The 25112-nt window shown below is 39.7% G+C and overlaps 1 protein-coding gene across 6 annotated transcripts in view; it reads left to right on the top strand.

Annotated features, from left to right (window-relative positions):
- LPP (LIM domain containing preferred translocation partner in lipoma) overlaps window positions 1–25112 on the top strand; it is a 791955-nt gene that overhangs the window by 321321 nt on the left and 445522 nt on the right. For all 6 annotated transcript variants that reach the window (XM_027775024.1, XM_027775025.1, XM_014590977.2 and 3 more), the window contains one exon: window positions 17502–17614. In XM_027775024.1, coding sequence (XP_027630825.1) covers window positions 17502–17614 — 113 coding nt within the window. The remainder of the gene's footprint in view (window positions 1–17501; window positions 17615–25112) is intronic.

Raw genomic sequence — 25112 nt, 5'->3', positions numbered from 1 at the left:
CCTGCTGAAAATGTTACTCCCAGGGGACATTGTTTAACCTTACTAAATCTTAATTTTTTCATCTGTAAAGTGAATCTGTGAACTAGATCAGGTTTGAAAATTCTTATATTTCCAGATGGTAAGGATCTTAGGCTCTGAAGGCCATGCAGTATTTGTCACACCCACACAATTCTGCCCCTGGACACCAAGACAGCTATAGACAATAGAAAGTAATAGACTATGGCTTTGTTCCAGTAAAACCTACTTACACAAACAGAAGATGAGCTGGATTTGGCCCTTTGGCATTGTTCACTGACCATTGAACTAGTAGACTTCTTTATTCTAAAACTTTTTTAATCTGATTATTCTGTGAGTTTATAATGTTGTTCCATTAATGTCAGTTATGCCAAGTGCATGCCAATAGGACTTGGAAAGGTAACTCAAGTGTGGTATGGGTCTGTTTATAAGAAGCAGCATAATATTGCAGACTCAATTACTAGGAAAGGAATTGCCATCAAGTCCTTGGCAAATGGACCTGGGAAATGTGCTCTTAAGGATGAGACATAAGGAGATCCCTGAATGCCAAAGCTGAGCTCACTGAACTTGAAGCTCAGCGAATGGGAGCTACTGTTAGAGGAATAGAAAGGACCTATAAATTTATTGCTCTCTAGAATGAAAGACCTTCCAAGGCTGCTGGCCAAATGTAGCAGGAGGGACTGAATTCCTCACTCAGCTGAGTTATGTCTTTGGGCAGGCAGACCAGGTCTGCTAAAGTAACAAGATGCCTGAACTTCTGCCCAGAACGCGTCACTAAACTGCACTTTGGGACTGTCTTCCATCATGCAACCTCCCAATCTGAGGGAACAAAGGAAGCTGAGTGAATGAAATACAAGGAATGATATTTTTCTTGGAATGCTTCCCCAGAGACAAAATCTGATTTTTCAAGAGAACCCTTTACTTTTTGAACTCTTTATTCTAATTCAGAAAACTGAAGTTCTTTGATGATGAACATCCAATAGATTTTGAATTTTTTTTGTGTGCTGGACCAAAAGGAGACATGGAAGAGAAAGGACTGTAGTGTGGCCATCCCCCACTGGGATGTTTTTTCTCTCTGTTTGTCTCTCCATTGAGCACATGAGTTCTGTAGCAAATTAAAAAGTCAAAGTAATGAAAGAGCTATTGGGATAAAATGATGACTCCTACATGATGTCTGCCCTCAAGATGCACACAGTGCAGTGAGGTAAAAGACTCATGCATTTTCTAGAAGACACCACAATGAGTAGGTTTGTGGATCAAACTAACCAAGAAGAACCCATCCAGGATGAAGTAAAAGCCATCAGGATGTGTTTGGTTTGTTCAATTGCCTGGCTGTGTCGGTTGTTGTCATTGTAGCTGCTATTGTTTTGTCTTGGCTACATCATTGGACTTTGAGGACAAAACTGCCCTCTTTGATTGGTATGTCACAATATCTTGTTTATGTCTTCCACATTGTTCAAGAACAGTGTGTCCATTAAGGGAGGCGGTGGAGGGCAGCGACCTAGTAATCTGCCCAGACCCAGAAAAGTGTCGGGTTAATCAGTTGCAGAAGGGGTTGATTTGCCAAGTCAGTGCCGCCTCAGGGCTCTTTATCTGATTCCTTTCCAAGAGCTCTAAACATTCTGGGGAGAGCACAGTATTTGTTTATGTGCATGCTAGGACTTCATTTAGTTGTTTTAGCTAGGCTATTTTGCCTTTTTCTCTCTCTCTTCATCGCTACCCCTCTTTTTTTTTTTATTTTAATTTTTTCAAGAGTTTACTTAGAATCGTTTTAGGTTCACAACCAAACTGGGAGGAAGGCATGGAGAGTTCCATGCCCTCAACCCTCACACATACACATGACAATCAAAATAATGATAATAATAAAATAATAATTTTCAACAAAGGGTGCTGGAACAACTGAACATTCACATGCCAAAAAAGTGAATGTAGGCACTCTCACCCCTAGCTCTTTAGAACATGGTGTGTAAGACATTGTGTTAAGAGTTGCATATACTGGGACCAGCAGTTAGCGTAATGGCTATGTCGCTGGACTCCCACGTAGTCGACCGTGGTTCAAGTCCTGGACCCCGGCGCCTTAAACTCACGCCGGGTGCGTGTGCGTGCGTGCCCAAGATCCCAAGAGGAGAATGGAGTAGAAGGGATTGTGGCGTGGCCATCCCCCCTGGGGGGTGATTTCTCGCTTTCTGTCTCTCTGTCTCTCTCTGTCTGGCAAGCGCATGCGCCCTATAGCAAAAACCTCTCAAAAGAAAAAAAAAAAGAGTTGCATATACTCAGTAAATACTTGATTACATTTTATATTTGAGTTTGCAAACGTTTGTGAAGAAAGAGTTTATGGTTAAGTTACAGGACATAATTTCACGGTAAAAATAATTTATATCTATTTAGGACATTACAGTTAAACTATTTTAAAATTTACCTTGCTCAGTATAACTCAAGGTGGTATAAAAGGCAGCTGCTGTTACTTGAGTCTTACAACCAAAAAATTGAGACTCAGAAGTTTCATGATTTACGCAAGTTCACAAAGATAGCAAATAGCTGAGGTGTGACTAAAAGTGGTAAATTTATACTGCAGGCCCATTTGTTGGTTGGTTGGTTTCTTTCCTTTTATGTGGTATAGGGCATGCACATTTGCTAGAGAGGGGGGAAGAAAATAAAGTAAGAAAGCTCCCCTTCCGCCCCTCAGGGAGGATGGCCATTGCGCAGTTCCTTCTCCATTCTCCAGTTGAGATTTTTATTTTTTTAAATTTTTTTATTGTCATCATGATCTTGTTTATATTACATTGTATTACATATAACTTTACAGTGTATTACCTTGCTTTTTCAGAAGGGAATGCCATGCATGTCAGTCAATACAGAGATATTATTCTCCCTACTTCATCATTCAATATCTTTTGTTTTTCCCAATTATCATTATTATTATTACAATGTTTTTAAGCAGTCAATCACTATTTCTCATTTTGCTTGTAAAAAGACTTCACCCATCATGAAATACTTCTCAGACCAATAGAGTTGAGAATACTCTACATGTCATCATCAACAGGTAATACGCCATAAGCCATACCTGTTGAGATTTTTGATGCACATGTGTCCAGTGTGTTCTTTCAAGCCTATGGGTCTGGGACTGGAACAGTGAAGTTGGTTATGTGGAATACAGATGCCTTATCCACCAGGCCACAGGCTGGCCCCCATTTTTTTATTTCTTTTTTTGGAGAGGTTTTTGCTATAGGGCTTATGCACTTGCCAGAAAGAGAAAGACAGAGAGACAGAAAGCGAGAAATCACCCCCCAGGGGCAATGGCCCCGCCACAGTCACTTCTCTATTCTCCTCTCAGGATCTTGGGCATGCACACACACATGCCTGGTGTGAGTTTAATCCACTGGGACTAGAACTTGAACTGTGGCCCACTACATGGGAGTCCAGCGACATAGCTATTATGCCAACTGCTGGGTCCCCACTATTTCTTTTCCATATCTAAGTGACTGAGCTGCGGCATCGATCAAAGAATAATTTACTTGGCTGGGATTTGGCTTGCTGTAGTTGTCAAGAATTCATACTCACATGCACTCAGCAAGTATATTCCCTACTCTTCCCTATCTCAACTCTGGGGGGCATTACATGAGGTGCTATTGTTGAGGCTAGCTAGTGGGGTAGTGATTCACTGTCTGGATCCCACATGGCCAATGGCACAGTTTCAGCTCTCAACCTGGGACTTTGAAAAATATGCTGGGTGCATGTGTATACAGGACCAAAATCCTGAAAGTAGACATGGAAGAGAAAGGATTCTAGTGTGGCTATCCCCTACTGGGGGTATTTTCTTCCTCTCTGTGCCTGTCTCCAGTGAGCACATGAGTTCTCTAGCATATTAAAAAGTCACAATAATGAAGAAGAGCTATAAGGATATAATGATGACTCCTGCACGATGTCTGCCCTCAAGAAGCACACAGTGCAGTGGGTTAAAAGGCTCATGCATTTTCTAGAAGACTTTTCAATGAGTGTTCTGGAAGAGTTCTAGAGGGCTGGCAATGAAAAGATACTCTTGAAAGCAACCAAGGACAGCTGTTTGCAGGTGACCTGGGCCTGCAAGAATAGTTTGGATCCAGATAAGAAGAAAGGTAGAGAAGGATGCCCTAATGAAGAGAAGGGCATGAGCAAATTGAGTCCAGGAAGCAAGGGGAAGCAGATTACTGGTATGGCTTGGCAGTAGTGAGCATGCTGAAATACAGAACCTCCAGAGCTGCTGTTTGCACCAGTAATCTCCAAGGGTACATAGCTCCAAACTTGCCAGTGGGTAGAGAGTAAACAGAGTATATCCAGTTATGGTATTCCACCTGTTGAGAATGAGGTTTGATCAAATTTTAGGAAGGTCAGAGCAGGGCCTTTACCCAACTTCCAATATTCTAAAATATTATTTACAACTGAAGCCTAATTGCCATAGATACAGCTGGCCACGTATGTGAAGGTTTATTTTTGGACTTGGACCTTGTATTCTATTACACTGGTTTGTACTTTTTTTTTTTTTTTTTTTGTGTTGTTTTGGGGCGTTGTGTTGTTCAGTGTTTGCTATAGTGCACGTGCACTCGCCAGAAAGACAGAGAGAGACAGAAGCGAGAAATCACCCCCTCCTCCCCCACCGGGTGATGGTCATGCCACAATCCCTTCTCCTCCATTCTCCTCTCAGGATCTTGGGCACGCACGCACACGCACCTGGCGTGAGTTTAAGCCACCAGATCCTGGACTCAAACCATGGTCGACTACGTGGGAGTCCAGCGACATAGCCATTATGCTAACTGCTGGTTCCCTGGTCTGTTCTTAATGCCAGTACCACATTGTTTTTGATTACTATAGCTTTATAAGTTGTGAAATCAGGAAGTGAGAGGCATCTAGCTTTGTCCATTTTCTTTAATTCTTGTGTGATTGCTAATTATGTGCATGCTCTTACGAAAGAGAGCGAGCATAACCCCCAATGGGGTATAGTCATGCTGCAATCATTTTCTCCATTTCTCCATCCAGACAAGATTCTCATCCCAGTCAGAATTTTGGACATGGATGCAACACATGCCCAGCATGATTTTCAGTCACTGGGGCCAGGATTTGAACTGTGGTCAGCTATGTGGGAAACAGCTCTGGATGCACTATGCTTAACTACTACACTACAGGGCCTTTCCTAGCTTTGTCCATTTTTAAGTTTTCTTTTGGCTATTGAGGGAACCTAGTAGGAGTTCTCAGTCTGGCAGTAGTGTTCAAAAGATGAATTGGAGGAGTCAGCAAGTGGCATGGGGGTTAAGGCACTGAACTCCATGTGACACTGTGGTTTCTATTCCAGACTCTTTGACTTAAACGTTATGCTGGACATGGGTGCATACATGCCCAAAATCTTGAGAGTGGAGAAGAGATTATGAGGTGGTCCATCCTCCCACCCTAGGAGCGATTTCTAACTCTCTCTCTCTTTTCTGTCTGTCTGTCTCTGGTACACACACATCCGTATGGCAAAAACCTTAAAAAAACAACAACAACAAAAACAGAATTGAAAAAGACTAGGTTGAAAAGAATGGTGGTCTTGTTTTAGCGAATGTATGAGGAATCTGCATTACGTATTTTGGTAGCAGTGGATATAGAGATATAGTATAACTTTGCTTGTATTCAGGATGGATGGTTGAGAAAAACAATAGGACTGTACAACCTTTGTGATTAGGAGACTCGTGATGAAGTAATCAGGAGAATAGAGGGCACAAAGGAGGCCCACAGGTTTGAGGGTTAGCGCGTCTGAATTCGGTTTTGAGCACTGAACTGTGGGCTCGGTTGGTGAAGCTCAGTCTGCAATCAGAAATTCAGACATGGAATCAATGAGTGCCGTGATTATTCTGGGAATTATGTTGCTTTTAAATGCTATATTTATTTAGAATTGCTTTTTAAATGTAATGCATTTATGGTTACCATGGTGGCAAGAGCCAAATAGAGGGAAGTGGTTGAGGACAGAGGCAAAAATGAAGATTTGGTTAAAGGCAGTTTCCTGAAGCTGCTGGGCCTTGTCTTCACTCAGAGTAAACAGAGTGCTAGATAGCTGTTGACATGTGTTTTATTTTGAAGTGACTATTATTACTAGGGTCTGAAATACTTAGCCCTGATCTCTTGGAGCCTAATGTTCCTGTTCTCCAGCTGAGAGAGACTAATTCACCATCTTGTGTTGTAAACACTCACTCATTTTAACTGATTACACCTCCAATGATTCTCAAATCACTAAAATTACTAATTGCTATTCCTTACACATCAAAGAGTGAATCCTGAATAATTAACCCCAAATAAAATTAGATGAATTGGCCCTTTTAATTAGAGTCCCTGCTGCTGTTTGTTCTGAGCTTCCTTTTCTTACTGTTAAGAGACTTTTAGAATGATTAAAACTGTTTAAGACTTAAACAGCCAGTGACCTTTTAATACAATATAAATCCATGAAAGCAATATTTCAGCTAGCAGGTGGTGAAGTAAATTTTTAGAGCAAGTACCTGTCAGCTCCAGTATTCCTTTGGGGAAAAAATACATGCCAAAAAACAACCACCTTGAAATGAAATGAGTGTCTCTATTTGATTATTTTTAAAGCATTTATGCATTTGCTAAGCTTTAGACTTGTTGAAATAAATGGCAGGGTTGAAGGAGAGTGAGTAATGGTTGGCATCATTTTATATAAATAGTAACACAAATTTCTCAGCAAGAAGAATTTGTAGTCATTTCTGCATAAAAGATGAAGACTGGAGAAATCACAGAAGGCCCCTAGCTTCCTGTAGCTGTTCTTGTCCTCAGTGATTCTCTCGAGTCAGTGGAATGGGCCTCAACCTTTGGGAAGAGAAAGTCTTACAGGATTTCAGTGCTGCCAATTGTTGAACTGGGATTACTGACCTATCCATGTTGCATTTGGCCTAGATTCTGTTGAAGACATTTCACATCTTCTTGCTCATCTATTCCAAGTCTCTTGAATCAATAAGACCCTATTCTTTTTTTCCTTAATCTTCCAGAGTTGTAGAGGAATAACAGGTTTCTCATCCTATGAAGTCTTTGTTTCTTGTACTAAGTATGCTGTGCACTATGGTAAATGTCCCTTAGATGGCAGTTAAGAAATCTGGGGAGTCACAGTGGGTTTTTTGTTGTGGCTTTATACTATTTGGCTCTCTCTTTACCATATTAGTGGGAAAGTTTTCTCTATCTAAAGAAAAATGTTATTTGGCTACTTCATGGTCTTAATTCCCTTAACTGAAATAATAAATATTGACTATATATTTGTAAGTCATTTCAGACATTACAGAAATATCTAAAAATAGTCTAAAGGCTTCTCCTTTAACCTTTACCCAGTATTGCCCATATAGTGCATCTTCCATAACCATAGTAGAGTTACCAAAACCAGGTAATTAACAAATAGTAATTGCCAAGAAAGAGCTCGTATGCAGATTTGGTCAGGTATCTTAATACTTGTTTACGAGTCTCTGATTCTATCTAGAAGCATACGTTATATTCGGTTGCCATGTCTCCTTAGTCAGCTATAATCTAGGACAGTTGTTCAATCTTGTCATGAAGGTTGATAGCTCTTAACCAGGGCTACACCTCAAGGAAGCTTTACAAGATACTCATGTCTGGGTCCCAACTGCAAAGATTCTGACTGAAGGATTTTTAGGACCTGAGTTTATGTAGTAGACGAACGTGCTCCCGATGATTCTCATGTACACCTGCAGTTAAAAGTCACATCTGGGGGCCAATGATGGAATGGCGATTAAGGTGGTGGGATCCCACATGGCCAACTGCATGCTTCAAGTCCCAGACCTGGTAACTTGAAAAAAATGTCAGGCACATGGGCATGTATGTCCAAAATTCCAAGAGGAGAATGGAGAAAGCGTTGCACCATGGCAACTCCCTAGGGAGTGCTTTCTCACTTTCTCTCTCCTTCGCTCTCTCTGTCTTCCTAGTGAACCTGTGTGCCTTATAACAATTTTTTTTTTAAAAAGTCACATCTGTTTTCATACCTCACACACTAACATGTTGAGACTCTGACCATATGACATCTCTACTTCCATTTCCTCACTTTCTTGCTCTTCTCCATTCCCATCTCTCCTTTATGGAACGGTGTCTGACTCTCCAAAATTCCTGGAGTATGTGAAAGAGCTTCGAGAGACCCGATGGTATCTAAGTATCCATCAAGACCCATTGAACAATCTTTTATTTCAGAAGAAAAGTCAAGTCCAGGTAGTTGTAATGTTTCTGGGGACTAAAGCGCACCCAGAACTAGGTTGAGGACCCAGTTCCTCTATTTTGAAGACATTTTCTTGGTAACATAACTTGTAACCAGAAACATCCCAACTAGATGACTACGTTAAGACTGATGGTGCTGACTGTCCAGCTGTTAGCATTATGGAGGACCTGTGATTCAACAGGTGTGTGGTACTGGTGGGTCCGAGTCCTGTCTTATATGGACCTTATGTGAATATTTGGAAAGGGACAGAGCTGACCATGGGAAAAACATGTGTGCTCGTTCTATCAGAGTTCAATTAAGTTAATATGAATAGCTTTGTAGACTAATAGTTCATAATGATGACATCTTTGCTATTTATTAAGCATATCCACTGTGTTGCCTATGTTCTATGTAGAGATTAGTAAATCAGAGAGCCAATCCTTAAAGAAATTTTAGTCCAGCAGGGGAAACCAATGAGTTAGTGATTAAACTAACAAATAGCAGAGCAAGAGGAGGTAAATTAGGAAGGAATAGTTAATTGTCTTAAATGGTAAGGCCAGTTCACTGAGTAGCCTGTAAGACAAGGGTTGAAGTAAGCTACCTGAACTTTTAAGTTTTTTCATTGTGTAGTCATGACCCCTTGGGATCCCTGATTGCCTGCAAAGGGAAGGCAAGCATCTGGTCTCAGTGATCCCCACAGTGTAGTCCCGTCTCTAAGGAGAAGAGACATTTCTAGACTATTTTATCAGCACACTGGTATTTGTTTGCCAACTTTCTTTGCAGTGACAAATTAAAAACTTTTTTGTTTCTTTGGGCTGTTGCCTTATTCTCTGTCCACAGCATGAATTTTAAACTTTTATTTTATTTTTAAACTGAGAGACTCTTACTTCTCCTCCTGGGGGTGAAGATATTCCCATAGACGGCAATAAGATAGGGGGAGGAAGCTCAGTGCATTGCCGTGATGGTTCTGAACACCCATCTTTTGAAGTCAAAACATTTGATATGGTTTATTACTTGGGTAGAAATTACTGTACTTTTGTAAGACAAATGACTTTGGTGTATTCAGAAGGGTTATTTGGTTCTAGTTCATTTGCAGAACCAGACTGTCCTTCTAATTTTATATGATTTGAAATTCATTTAGTATTTTTGACTGAGTAATTGAACTCATTATACAACAGATGGAGACCACTGTGTGATAGGGCAGTACAGAAAACTTATGTATGGTACACCAAGGTGTTTCACCTTTGTTACAGAGTATTTGTTTATGGTTAAACAAAAGAAATGTTGAACTCAGTGATGTCCCAGAGATTCTGTTTTAGCTAAATATGGAGCGAAACTGTCCAATTTAAAATCAGGGAGACGTCATCTACTTTAAAGATAATTCTTCTTGCTTTTAATTTGAGAGTCTCAAAGAGCATTTCAAGCTAAGTTATTTAGAAAGATGACAGAGACATTAAATTTTGGCTTGGATAAATATAGTGATGCATTAAAATTAAACACTGGGTTTGAATAGATTCTGCGATTCATTTCAAAGTATCTTCCTTCTGATTTAAAAAAAAATGCATGCCTGTAACTCGCAATTGTGATATAATAATTAAGCCAGAAAACTGGAAATAAAAGCAATACTTTCCATGAACTATAGAGAACCTCTATTAACATACAGGTTTATTCAGAAATGGGGCCATATTATTTATAAGCACTATCAGATACTTGCTTTTGTTCCTCCTTGATTATACATCCAAAAGTTTTTCATGTTTCTTTCCCAGATACGTCATGACTCACTAACCCTCTAGATTTAAGACTTTGTCCAAAATACCACATTGGTGAGGCATTTCTCAACCCTTTTCTTTAAAAGTTTGATATATTCACCACCTTCCCCCCTCCCCCGAGTCCTGTTCCCTTTCTCTCTGTCTCTCTCTGTCTCTCTCTCTCTCTCTCTCTATATATATATATTCCGGTCATTTCCTGGTGGTTGTAAAGCCTTCCTCAGATGGATTGTATATATGTGTATATATATATATACTATATATATATATATACATATATATTCCTTTATTAGTACTTGTCATCATTTCATATTCAAGTTTTATTTATTTATTTTTAAGCATCTTTTTCTACTTGCTAGAAATAAATTCCTTGGGGACAGCACTTTTAGTTTTATTCACTTGGTTCCCCCATCTCACCGCAGGGCCTAGACTAATGCCTTTCGCGTGCAAGGTACTTGGTACTCAGTGCGTAAGTAGAGGCCGGCTGTAGATCTGCATCATTCTCTTGATGACTGTAACATGGCCAGTTTGTGATGACTGCTATTTATGTTCCAGCCAGTACCATATTAGTGAACATTGTGATTTTTTCCATTTCCTTACTTTGTGATGAAAATTTCTTATCATGCCAGCTATAGATCAGCCCTTCCTTTTCAATGATGGTTGTTAGAAACTTAAGCACTAGCAGAATCAACAGTGTATTTTCTAGTGAAAAGAAGAAAATAAAAATGGAAAAAAAGTTAATTTATAATTCTGTATAATAAGAGCCTGAAATCTTAAAAACATGTAGCATGAGAACTAGAAAATTAAGTAAGAAAGTTACTTAGTCAAAGTCATGTATCTTCTCGTTTACTGAGGAGTGTGTGTCATTGAGGGAGGATGTGTTGCTATTTTGATGACAAGCAGGAAGGAATGCCCAAACCTTGACCTGATAATTAACACTTCCTTCAGAGAGTTCTCGGAGGAGCTTCACATTCAAGGAACAGAAGCAAAATGGGATTCCAGGCACTGCTTTATTAATAGCTCATGAGTGCTCGCTCTCCCTCAGGGACAGAGGTCTGTGGTCATACTGAGGTGGTGCACAGACAGTGCTTCTAGAAATAGGAAGGCTTTGTGTCCCTTCCCGTCCTCACACCCTGTGCCTTGGGAGTCAGCATGCTTAGTGAGTGGCAGCACATCGTGGTCAGCCTTGACATTTGGATTCTCCTCCTGAGAATCCAGAAGAATGCTCCAGACAGCAGCTGTGTGGTCCGCTTTGAGAGCCAGAGGCTGTAGAGCTCCAAAGAGTGAAGTTGAAGAAGAGAGCAGCTGGGCACTGCTTTCTAAAATTGAGGTGCTGACAGTGCATCGGAATAGCAGCCCTTCCCTTCTCAGAGACTCAGAGGTGGGATGGAAAAGGAGCATGAAACCAGGACTTGGAAATGCGTGGAGTAATCAAGGCAATTCCATTTATATGTTCAGTTTCAGCCACCAGATAGTAAATAGGTGGAGAAAGCTGAGTAGTGATGCATGTATGGGGCTTATGCTCCGTTGTTCTGTTGGCCTGTGACACTTCCAGTCATTTCCTGGTGGTTGTAAAGCTTTCCTCAGATGGATGGATTGTAAAATCTTACTCGGATGAACGTTTGGAGATGATGCATTTCTAGGTACTGAACATTTCTCTCTTTTATATGTATGTATTATTTTTAAATTCTAAATTAGTAGAATGATGACAGGTTAAAATTTTGTACATCAAAAAGGAAGTCTCCCTTTCTTATTCCATCCTTGTGCAGTTGAGCTTCTTAGTGACAACTTGGCCTCAGTTTCTTGGGAATCTCTGATAACACATACGTACATGTATACATTCAATGCATCATTACACAATGACAATATACATTCTGTCCTAAGCTTTGAGTGCTTCATTTTTTTTTTTTTTTTGGAGAGGTTGTTGCTATAGGGTGCGTGTGCTCGCCAGAAAGACAGGAAAGAGACAGAGAGACAGAAAGCAAGAAATCACCCCCCAGGGGAGATGGTCACGCCACAATCCCATCTCCTCCATTCTCCTCTCGGGATCTTGGGCACGCACACAACATGTGTCTGGTGTGAGTTTAAGCCACCGGGTCCGGGACTCGAACTGTGGTTGACAACATGGGAGTTCAGCGACACAGCCACTACGCTAACTGCTGGTCCCCAAGTACTTCATTTTTAAAAACACTTCACCCAGTGTGCTTTCTGATGCTGTCTTCATGGTGGCACATATATTCTGATGCACACTGAAGATGGATTTGAAGGTAAAATTGTAAAAAAAAAAAAAAAAAAAAAAAGGCAAAAGAGTCTTCAGTTACTGAGTTTTGCAGTAAATTGCCTTAAGTCTCCAAGGAGAATGCCTGTAGACTTGAATGTTGTGACTTCCTCCATTCCCTTATGGACGTTGCCATGCCTGCTCCATCGTCTCACCTTCCCACTTGCTCTCTGTATTCAACTTTGATCAGCTTCCTTTTCCCAGATTTGCTCTTCTCCATTGAGCGGTCAACTTTAGACTCATGTGCTTTCTTGCATGTAAGTGAAAAGCAAGAATAGTCATGGAAACTGCAGACATGGTGCGGTCATATATTAAAATGTTTAATTTATCTCATCGATGTTCACACTGTGGTCGTGATCCATTTCTGGGTCACAACATTGTGGGTCACACCCAGAGTTGCTAAGTGAATATAAGTGACCTCGCTGTTGTAGCACAAAGATAACCCAAGTGCTCTGCACAGCTGGAAGCCACATGGCAGCTTCTGGGTTCAGTGCCTGGGTTGGCTTGAAAGCATGTGTTATGAGGACACATGAGCACCCTGACTCCTGAGGAGCTGAGCAGCAAGGACAGGGGATTGAGATGTGACCAGACTTGCCAAAGTACTCTCTCTTTCTCTGGATCTCTTATGTACACAGACTTTCAATCATAAAAATAAAGTATAACAGACAATTTAGATATGTAACATATATAATAGGTGTGGTTTCATTAAATCCTCTTTTGATGATGTACATGTTCTTACAAAGGTGTAGAAAGCTGTACTGCATCATTATATAAAAGATTATTAATTCTTCACTCCAGGTTATGGTCAAAGAAGTTTCAGTTACTGTTTAGCTACTTCGATGCATAGGGACACTTTGAAGTAGGTACTGTTTCATTTAACAGTGAGGGTAGATGACATGGTTGTTTACATAGAAGACCCAATAGTATCCACCAAAAACTCCTCCAAGTAATAAATGCATACAGTAAAGTGGCAGGATACAAAATTAACTTACAAAAAACTATAACATTTCTATATACAAACAACAAGCAGTCAGAGACAGAACTGAAGAAAGTAATCCTGTTTACCATAGCCACAAGATGTATAAGATACTTAGTAATAAAACTAACCAAGGGACTCAAAGACCTCTATAAGGAAAACTATGAAAATCTTAAAAAGAAAATCAAAAAGGACAAAAATAAAAGTGGAAGGACATCCCATATTCCTGAATTTGCAGAATTAATATAATCAAAATGGAAATCCTATTCCAATTAATCTACATATTTAATGCAATCCCTATAAAATTACTAGAAACATTCTTCACAGATCTAGAAAAGACAATCATAGAATTTGTCTGGAATCATAAAAGACCCCGTATTGCCAAAGCCATTCTGCACAAGAAGAGTGGAGTAGGAGGCATCTCACTTCCTGACCCCAAATTATATTACAAAGCTCTAATAATCAGAAAAGCATGATATTGGCACAAAAACAGGCATGAGGACCAATGGAACAGAGTGGAGACTCCAGAAATAAACCCAAAAACATAAAATCAACTCATCTTTGACAAAGGGTACCACTCAATCCAGTGGGAAAAGGAAAACCTCTTTAGCAAATGGTGCTTGAAAAACTGGATATCCACCTACAGAAAGATGAATCTGAACCCATTTGTCACCATTAACAAAAAGCCACTCAAAGTGGATCAAAGATCTAAACCTAAGACCTCAAATGATAAAACTACTGGTGGAAAACACTGGGGAAACTCTGGGAGACATTGAGGTAGGCTGAGACTTCTTAAGTAAGACCCTCAAAGCACAGTCAGTAATCCCAAAAATAGATAAGTGGGATTGCATCAGATGAAGAAGTTTCTGCACAGCAAAGGACACTGTCAGTAGTGTGAGTGGACAACCCTCAGACTGGGATCTCTCAGTTAACTGTGCTTCAGATAAGGGACTTATAACCAGAATACACAGGGAACTCAAGGGGCTTACCTGGAAAATAAAAATTAACTCAATTAAAAAATGGGAAAATGAGCTGAATAAACAACTCTCTAAGGAAGACATACAAACAGCAAAAAGCATATGAAGGAGCGCTTGCACATCTGTATTCATTGCAGCCTTATTCACAATTGCTAAGACATGGAACCAACCCAAATGTCCAGAAACAGATGAATAGATTGAAAAAGTGTGTCACAGATACTCCATGAAATACTACTCAGCCATAAAAAACAACAAGGCCCTGGAATTTGATAGAAAGTGGGCAAATATGGAAGATCTCTTGCTGAGCAAAGCAAGCCAGGCTATGAAAGAGAGACATTGTATGTCTCCCCTTAACATATACCGACTGTCAGCACTCTGTGGCAGAGACTGAAAGACTGGAGGACATACAAGCATTGAAAATTGTTATGGGCACTAAAACAACAACAACAACAACAACAACAAAAATAGTGAGGAAAATGGAATCTAAGACTTTCACATTGCCTTACCTGGGCTCAGGGGTGTTCTGGAGTTTGTTTTAAAGTTTTGGGGTGGGACCAGCAGATGACATAGTAGTTAAGGTACTGGACTCCCACATGTCCAAATGTGGTTCAAATCCTGAACCCAGCAGCTTGAAACTCATGCTGGGCACATGTGCGTGTGTGCCCCAAATTCCAAGAGAATGGAGGAGAAGGTATTGCGGCATGGCCATACCCTCTGGGGGGTGATTTCTTGCTGTCTTTCTAGAGAGCACACATGTCTTATAGCAAAGGTCTCTTAAAAAAGAAAAAAAAGTTTGGGTGTTTAAATTTTTGTACTGTTTCCTTTCATACATATTTCCTTTCTCTTTTAAGTACTATTAGCAGAGATGAGTAGTTGTTTTTACTTGAAGCTAATGATTTGGTCATAAATGATTTGGTCATAAATGATTAAGAACATTTTTCATTAGGTATACGTGTGCATGTGTGTGTGTGTGTGTGTGTGTGTTCCAACCCAATGTCTTTGACTTCATAATTTAAATTGTTCATGTGAGCCCCTAAGTTATTTTATACTTAAGGCATAGATTTTCTTCCAACAACCCAAAATTCTCTATGTTACAAAGTTGGAGAAGCAGCAACTATCAGGAGCGACCACACAGCCACGCTGCTCCAGGAGCAGCCCATGAAGTTATCGCAGTGTCATGCGGGAGCATGTCAACAATGCCAAACCTAGGCCCCAACTCCAACCTGGTCTATCAGAGAGTGCATTTCACCTCCATCCTCTGGTGACTTGAACATTAACATTTGAAAAGTACTACTGGTTGAAGGCATCCAGTCATTGTGTGTTACCATCAATTGAGCTACTGAATGGCTTTTTATTTGTTTAGTTATTCAATGCGCATTTACTGAGAGGCCACTGTGGTCTCATCCTATGCCATGGGATGGGGATAGAAAGATAAATCCTGAGTGGGCTCTACTTATAAGAAGCTGAAGTTCTACGAAGAGATTGGCCAGACACATAGAAAGACATTCAAGTATTACGGATGCCAGGCTCAAGTATTGTGAGCTGTTACACCAGGCACACCAGGCACAAGCAGGGCTGCTGTCTAAATGTCCCTGAGTCGGTGTGTAAGTTTATCTGAGTGTTTAAAAGAGTGATCCTTCCTTCTATCCCTCCCTTCCTGACTTTACCCCCGTCAGTTCCTTCCTCCCTCCCTTCTTTTTTTCTGAATTCTTATTTTATAATTTTTCATTTACATTTCTTTTACATTTTTATGGTGCACAATACAGCTTCTCAAAGCGTGTATGCATTGTGTGATGTTCTCTATCTTAGATTTGCTGTATCACTGCCTGGCGGGACGTGTTTTTGCTGCTTCGTTTGATCTGTCCATGTCCCTAGAGGTCACAGGGTCCAAGTTGCACTTGGACTTCTCTGAGAAGGCAAGGAGGCCGAGCCTCCACAAATGGGAAGGTCTGGAGCTTGGCATTGCTAGCTGGAGTGATGTACCACTGCTGGTCTGGTCAGGTGCTTTTCTTCCGGGAGAGTCACCACTTAACCATCTAAGCTGGATGATCTTTCATTGTTTTGACATTGAAAAATAATGTAGTAGAATAAAAAGGAATTCCCAGGGGAATCTTTTCACTGACTGTTTAGAAATATTCCTCACCATGGACTGTACAGCTCTTGGAGAGATGTCTATTTCTCAGACCTTAGAGGTTAGATGCGCTCTTTAACCACGCCAACCTCAGTGTATTGTTAGTCAGAGATGATAGGGTTTCTTGGAATCCCCAACCTCATTACTTGCTGCCTAGATTTAGATGTAGGTTTCTCAGTAGATTTCCAGATCAGATGTTTATATTCCAGTTTCACCTGATCTGTTTTACATGTACTTTTAGATTAGTCCTTTGTAGATCATATTGTCACCATGTGTGCTCCACTCAGGAATCCTCGTTGGATTCCCATGCATGCGTGACAAAATTCAAACCCTTTGCTGTATGTGCAGCACATTAAAAGCTTCTTTTAATCACCTTCTGGTTTGTATAACCCACTAGCCTGATTTCACATTTGTATCTTTTTGTTATGATTTGCTCCTCATTCTTGGTGCCGTGCATTTTTTCACCTCTATGGCTACATTTTTTTTTTCCCGCTTAGAGTAGATTTGTTTTCTGGATTATATTGTTTAAGGATAAATATGTGGTCAGTAAGCCTTCTTGTTTCTGTACATATACATAAATTTCAATTTTAAGAAGTTTGTTTTTATACCTTCATAAATTGCACTTTGTGTTATCCTTACTTGTATATATGTTTTTTTCTTTCTTGGCTGGAAATTTATTGGGGGCAAGTCCCACATCTTAGGCAATTTATTAAACCCATGCCCGACACTACGCATATCCCCTCCACTGCTAAATGCCTAATACCCAGGCTAGTCTCTAGACTAACTTTTATGCCACTTCCAAATATCAATTCTGATCCTCTTTACTTTGAAAGTTAAGGCTACTATTGGCTTGTTAGAAAAGTCATGATGCATTTTTACATAGAAAAGTCCAGTAGATTAACCACCACACCACTTGCTGGCCAACAAACATTTTTACATGGAAAAATGCATCATGACTTTTCCAATGAGCCAATAATTAAAATGAACAGAACTAAGGTCGATGATAATTTTTGTACATAAGGAAAAAAAAAAAGACATGTCAGAGCCAACTACAAAGGGATAAAATGCCCACAAGTAGATCTTCTTTAGAGTACTATAAACTTGCATGCCTATTCACTTCAGGTGTGTATTTCTTCTCTGCAGGTGACTTTCTTCCACCTCCACCTCCACCTCTAGATGATCCCAGTGTCCTACCGCCTGGCTCTGGAAGCTTCCCTCCTCCACCACCCCTTGATGAAGGTGCTTTCAAAGTGCAGGTAAGAAGAGCTGTGCGTGAAGTCACGTTTATAAGCCATACTAGGAGGCTCAGGAATTTAGTGATTGTCTCTGTGATGGATAAACATTTATCCAGAGCCTAAGAGAGCTTTACAGTTTATAAAGAGCCAGGATACTTAGATGCAAAATGCCCAACTCATGCTTCTCAGAGTTCTGCTGGCTTAAACTCTGAAACCCTGAAATCCTTTTACCTAGTAATTTTGCTCGGAAACTCAATGCCATTTTTTAGAAATGCCATTTGAGAAGTTCACATTTTTTTGTTTCACTGGAGACGTACAGCCAGAGCTTTGTATTGCTTTTTCTGTATTCACAAACATTGCTCTCTTTTAAAAAAAAATTATTTAATTTTTAAAAATTTTTTAATAGGGCATGTGCACTCACTAGAAAGATAAAGAGAAAATTAGAGAGCAAATCACCAGGTACGGGACTTGAACGGTAGTCGGCCATATGAGAGTCCAGTACATTAACCACCACACCACCTGCTGGCCCCACAAACATTGCTTTCTAAATGAATAAGCTCTGCTTGGTCACTATGGGCCCTAACTAGTCGGTGACATTTTTGCAGTGAAAGTAACTGCAGTAATCCTCCTGGTGTTCTCTTCTGAGTAAGTTCAAAAATGCATATTAGAGATACATATTGATTATATAGAACTGTGTGTTCCAGAGAATGGTGATTGCAAAGGAACCCAGGGCTCGAGGCAGAAGAGACTTTAAAAGTTGACCAGTTGTCACCATTTAGGTTGAAGATATCAGGAAGGAAAATTAATAAAGTCATAGAATTATTGTTCAGTTTATTTTCTTGTAGAAGTTTTTCCCTTAGGGTGCATGTGTTTTCGGGGAGAAAGAGAGGTAGACAGAGAGAGAGAGTGAGAGAGAACTAGAGAGTAAAAAATCACCCTCCAGAGGAGATGGCCATGCCGTAATCTTTTTTTCTCCATTCTCCTTTTTTCCTCCATTCTCCTCTGAGGGTCTTGGACATGCATGCACACAGTGTGAATTTCAAGCCCTTGCGTTCTGAATTACTGTTCAGTTTTTAGGTTTGATGATGTTAGTATACATATACTAAAGAAAAGCATTGTCTATCTTTTAGATAAACATTGGAAGTATATGTGGGTTAAATTGAACTGTGTCTGGCATTTCCTTCAAAATAATGAAGAGTAGACTGGCCAGTGTAAATACCAGAGACTGTTAGGAGGGGGTGGAGTATAAGGGTGAAAGGGAGCAGCCCAGGAGAAACAAACAAATTCACAGATAATAATGGACAATTATCTCTTGAGGATGATGTATATGGTAATATATTTGACTTGATTGATATGCAATGCATCTGTACTTTGAAAAGAACATTTTGTATGCTGTTAATATATGCAGTGATTACATGTAGAAATAAATAAATCAATTAAAAAAAAGTACTGAGTGAGAAATTAAGTGAAAAAAGGATAGTTATGAAGTGGTAAGCCTTGGATGCATGGAGCTTTGTTTTGTTATCCTTTCTACCTTTGCATATGTTTAAAATTCCCCATAATAATAAGTGTATAAGAGGGAAAGTTATAGGAAACAACTGCTTACAAGAGTCAAGTCTGCTCTGTGGCTTTCTTTCTGTTAAATTTTAGGATGGGGGAGACAAAGGAAGAAATGGTTCATGCCTTCAACAGATGTTTTGTGTTCCTGTGAAGGAATCATTCAAGCATTAGGGATTCTTTGACAAAAAAGAGACACTGCTTTGTCCTCATGGAACTTGCAAGTTAGTGAAAGTAGTGGAAGTAAATGAATTATTTCCTTTAGAACAGGATAAGTGTTAGGGGAGTCAAGGAGGGAAGACTATATGACTTGCCGTAGGTGGGCCTGGTTATTTAGGTCTCACCAAGGTGGCACTTAAAACAAGGATTTCAAGGAGGAGGGAAGGGAACGAGGTCTCTGGATTTCTTGTGGAGTAGATGTTAAGAATAGAAGAAGCCTTTTTATATTATTTACCAATTCAAATTAGTAAGTTTCAGTTGGAACCTATAAATTCCAATTCAATTTGGAGTATAGATTTTTTTTTAAGTTTTTGTATTTATTTTTTCCATGAGAGAAAGAGACAGAGAATTCATCCCACCAAGGCCTTCATACCTCATCTAGTTTCTGCCAGCCAGCATCATTGGCACATCTGTGCATCCTTGGCATGTATGGGGAGACCTGGGGATGTGGAACTGGAACCTTTCTCCGTGACCTTAGCATTGGGGAGCTTTACCTTACTGCTCTGTCGCCATGGCTGACCTATGGCCTAGGTTTGTTTTTTGTTTTTTGTTTTTTGTTTTGAGAGGTTTTCACTATAGGGCACGTGCGCTCGCCAGACAGACAGAGAGAGACATGGAGACAGAAAGCGAGAAATCACCCCCCAGGGGAGATGGTCACACTGTAATCCCTTCTCCTCCATTCTCCTCTTGGGATCCTGGGCACACATGCACACGCACCCGGCATGAGTTTTAAGCCACCGGGTCCGGGACGCGAACTGTGGTTGACTACATGGGAGTCCAGCGACATATCAATTACGCTAACTGCTGGTTCCCTGGCCTAGGTATTTTAAAGGCTAGTACATGTTTTGTGTTTTGCGTGTATATGTCCTGTGTTTCCTGAATTTTATTTTGCTGTATGAGAGTAAAATCAGAGATCAGATGCTAGTAATAGTCCGGAGTCCCTACAAAATTCATATTTATTCCATGTGACAAATAGAACCTATGACAGATAAAAACAAAATGATTGATTGTCCTTACTTTTAATAATATTTTTATAAAAAACTTAAAAACCCAGGCTAGCTGGTAGCATGATGGTTGAGGCAGGTGGATCCCACATGACCCCCGTCCCTCTCCCTCTCCCTCCCTCCCTCTCCTGTTTCTGTCTTTCCAGTGAGTGAATACATTGTCTAGCAAATTAAAAAAAAAATAGTAAACACCATTAAAGTTTGCTTTCTATATACCTTTGCTCTAATTTTGTTTGAGGTGGTTCTTTTATTTAATATACACTATATAGAAGTTCACTTTTTTTTTCCTCTTGGATTGTTATAGAAACTATTTTGTATGTTTTAAGCCTAGTTCTCAAAAGGTTGCTTAAAACTAGTGTCAAAAGTCCTGTGTTTTAAAACTGTTGGAGTAGTTTATTTTCCCTGTATGTTCTTGAGCAGCTTGCACTTTCCAAATCTCAGTTTCCCCATAATTAAAAAGAAGGCAAATATACCTACTTGGAATTGTTAGACTGAAATGATATATTTTAATAAAATTGTAAGTTCCACTATGTATAAATTGTAATAGCAAGAAAAATAAGGCTGGGCCCATGAGTTCCATTTCACCAAATTCCAATATGAGCCTCTCCTAAAATTACAGAAAGTCTTTTTCTGCATGGACCTTGTTCTGGTACATGTACTCAAGCCATGGCTTTGTTTTTGAAGAGGAAGGAAATAAACAAAAAGCCTGTTGCCATGTTGGCTTATGTTATCTGTAAAACAGAAGGGAGGAAGATAAAAAATAAAGTGAAGTTTGCCAAATGGAAAAGGACAAATCTGGTCGAGAGAGGCATGTTATTTTTGAGATTCTTCATTTGGAAGATGGTTGGTAAGTTCAATACAAGATGGACATGCCATTCCCTGGGGTAGTAAGCATTTGGAGGTGATGGTGGCTTGGACTCCCTCTGGCCATATTCATCCGCACCACCTTTAGATATGATCTCTAATGTAACCGAAGTAATACGATCACCGGAAAACATTTTGCACTTTTTCCTCTCAGCTATGGTGAAAACTCCTGTTGCCAAGTCCAAATTATAACTGGTAAATGTGTGTTTTTATGTAAAAGTCTGTTTATGTTTCCAGCCAAATTTTCAGGTCAGAGCCAAAAGAATGTCTACTAAGTGTGACTGTAAGAATTGCAAGACTTTTCAGAGCTGAAAAGGACTGTAGAGATTCATTTAGTCTGATTCTGGCACCAGGCATCTGCTTACACCTTTTCAAGTACTTACTAAATGAGTTCATCCCCCCTCCTTTTTCTTTTTGTTTGGAAATGGAGAAACTGAGACCCAAGGAGTTCCTAGCAGAGCTCTTGCTGACCTGAGGAAGTTATCTGCTGACCTTGACCTTCTTACTGTACCAGAGGGCAAGTGGTTTTGTGCTAGTTCTCTTTCAGATTCAGAGTAGGGGTTGCATGCTTTCATTTGGTAGGACTGGAATTTTGCTAGGCTCTTGGAATTTTTGATAGGTCTTAAACATTTTTCTTTATGAAAGGTAAATCAATATGTAGCATTGAGAATTCTGATTTTGAGAATTCTAATTTTTATGGAAAAAGATGAATCTTGGGAAATAAATGATGATGAGGCTTGGAGTAGCCCTTTAGCAGTCCCTTTATTTGACTGTTCTTCATTCATACACTGTAAATTGAGTATGTTGTATACATAAGCACTTAACAAGGGAGTATGACTTTAGGACTTGGCATCATATGACTAACACCCTGAGTCTCAACCGTGGGGCTAGCAGTGAGCTTCTTGGTTCTAGTCTGATGTCACAGTTAGAAATTTCTATTTTCAGAGAATCCATGGATAGGCATATAACATTGCTTAGGGTAGTTACAAAAGGGGAGAATTCTCATAGAGTTTCCTTTCTTATTTTATTTGTTTGTTTGTTTGTTTAATGTAACTAGTATTTCTAGGTGAATATTACAGGTGAGGCAATGCTGAAGGATAAGGAGATGGGTCATGTATGGTACACAGAATCAGGTTTGAGAAAGGAAGACATATAAGGTTTTTAAATTATGGGTTTTCATGGTAAATTATAGCTGTGTTATCATGCTTTGATGGAAGTCCTTCCTTTGATAGCGGTATAGGGTAAGGAGAATAAATTAACTATGATTGGAGATACATAAGAGGGATTATTGGAAACAGTTAACTTTTTTTTTTTTACTTTGTTTTAATTTTATATATTCAGTGAGTATATATCACTTAACTGGTAAAGTGAATTGTCCCACCATGAACACACTTCACACCAGTCCAGTTCAGGATACTAGACACATTATCATCAACAGATAATAATCCATTTCTGTGTCCCATAAATTTCTTGCCTATTTTTCTCCTTAATTTCTTAATTGATTTAAAATTCAGTGGATGTTAAGGACCTTGATTTTTCTCATGAAGGAATGAAATCTTCAGAAATACTGAACAAAAACACAAGGGAAGAAAAGCACAAAGACTGTGTGATATGCCTTGTATTTTACAGCTTTGAAATTTTTCCTTTTTTCTGAAATCATTAACAATTGACCATAGGTGTTTTTTATTATTTTAAATGTAAGGATGATTCCATAGATCCTTGGGTGCCAAATACTACTAATACATAATAATGAAAAAATACCTTGCAACAGTACTGAGATTTCCCGTGGACCTTAAAGCTCTTCTTGGGGACGTATCTGCTGATAGCTTGTAGTTCAGGTGCCCAGTATTTAACTCTCTCTTTTTATGACATCTTTGCTTGACTTTTCTTCATAACCTCCATTTGACAACCCCTAACTCTGCCTCTCTCATTGTGGTTCAGGCCTGTGGCTAGCTTTTAGTTGCCTACTATCCAGTGGTTGCATACTTGTGGTTTTTCTCTCTCCTTTTCTGTTCATTTAGGCAAGATGGTGTGTTTTCTAGTGTAACTCCTGTCCTTGCCCCAGAAGACAGGCTGTTTTTTGTCTATTGCTGGCACTGGGGCCAGAAAATGATACCCCAGGCTCAGCAATGGTGACACAAGTGGAGGGCGCTGAGACATAGTGGCTGAGGCCACATGGGAGACCTGAGTTCCATACCCGTCCAACCTAAACAGACCAGGCACGCCTGTGGTCTTAGCTAACTGGGAGACCAGGGCAGGACGATGGTGGTATAGCAAAACCTTAAAAAATCTTCCTCTCTGTCATTAGGAAAAAAAAAAAAAAAAGAAAGAAAGAAAGAAAGAAAAGAAAAGAAAATGATACCCCAACCACTGTTGACATACTGAATTAAAGAAACCAACCTGTTTCTGTCTGACTTTTTCTACCCCTCTTGTAGTTCATTTTTAATTCTCTTTCTCTACTAAAGTACAGGGAAAGAATTTACTCTGTTATTTCTTTACCCCTCTAAAGACTAGACACAGCAAAGAGGAAAACTATTGCCCCTTTCCCAAGGTTTCATTAACTAAGCTCACATCACAGGGAAGGAAGACTAAAAAATGTCAACACACTGGGACAGATGTTCTCATGTGCAAGGCCACATCCCAGCCCACCCTGCTTTCCTGGAGAATCCTTGTTGATCAGTGTCATTGACAGCATTAGACCCATTCTTTCTCCCTGAAAATGACTTACTCTAAATTTGCCTATTTCTCTCCCCCCATTTTCTTTCCCATATGAAGTGGTATTTAAACCTCAACCATACAACATTTCTTTAAGTTTATATTGACTGTGGCTCCTGTGTATGTTAAATGAAATCTGTATGTCTTTCTTCAGATTAATCTACCTATTGTCAGTGATTTTTACTTTTTTTTTGAGAGGTTTTCGCTATAGGGCGCGTGCGCTCGCCAGACAGACAGAGAGAGACATAGAGACAGAAAGCGAGAAATTGCCCCCCAGGGGGGATGGCCATGCCGCAATCCCTTCTCCTCCATTCTCCTCTCGGGATCTTGGGCCCGCACGCACACGCTCCCAGTGTGAGTTCTAAGCCACCGGCTCCGGGATGTGAACCGGGGTTGACTACGTGGGTATCCAGCGACATAGCCATTATGCTAACTGCTGGTTCCCCTTGTCAGTGATTTTTAGAGAACTTGTGAGATGAGAATGGAAAATTTCTTCACTCTTACACTGGTTATTATAAATGTTAAAAAAATTATTGAACTGAAACTTGTCCCTTTATGATCTTCTCATATTGATTTTTCTTCCCACTCTCTTAGAGAATGATACATAGTCAAAAGAATGATCCGGCCAGGAGAGATAGGTGCTGTCTACTTCAAGGCGCTGATCAATAAAGCTGCTGAAAGAGTTGGTTCTTCTAAGGAGAGAGTGAAAATAAAGTAATATAGCATATCTCCAGAATTAGTGAAAAGGAGAGGGAAGAAGAGAAATCTCTGACATTGTTTTTTAAGAGTCAGTGTCCAAAGGCTTGCAGGCAGACTCAGTCATCCTCTTATAAAGCCAGTTCTAACATTGTAAGTATAAGCGTGCACATGTGTACACACCTGCGTAAAGTGAATAATGACTTGCAGTCATTTTTCAACTTACTCATCTTATGTGTTTCATTTAACCATGGTAATTTAAAAACCTGTTGACGTGTTCGCTGAATCGACCATGGAATTTTTGTTTTGTGTGATTTTATTGGGTTGTTGGAAAAGTTAAGACACATTTGTTCTGTTCTTTCTAAGCAAAAATGTGTCATGGATTTTCTGACAACCCAATATTTAGTTCTACCATGGACACAGATATGTAGTGACGGACTTTTGCTTATAAATATAAAGAACTT

Source organism: Tupaia chinensis, unplaced genomic scaffold (assembly GCF_000334495.1).
Source record: "Tupaia chinensis unplaced genomic scaffold, TupChi_1.0 Scaffold000515_1, whole genome shotgun sequence".
Taxonomy (NCBI): Eukaryota; Metazoa; Chordata; class Mammalia; order Scandentia; family Tupaiidae; genus Tupaia; species Tupaia belangeri.
The sequence above is the reverse complement of the archived record's forward strand: the minus strand, read 5'-3'. Positions and strand labels throughout refer to the sequence as shown.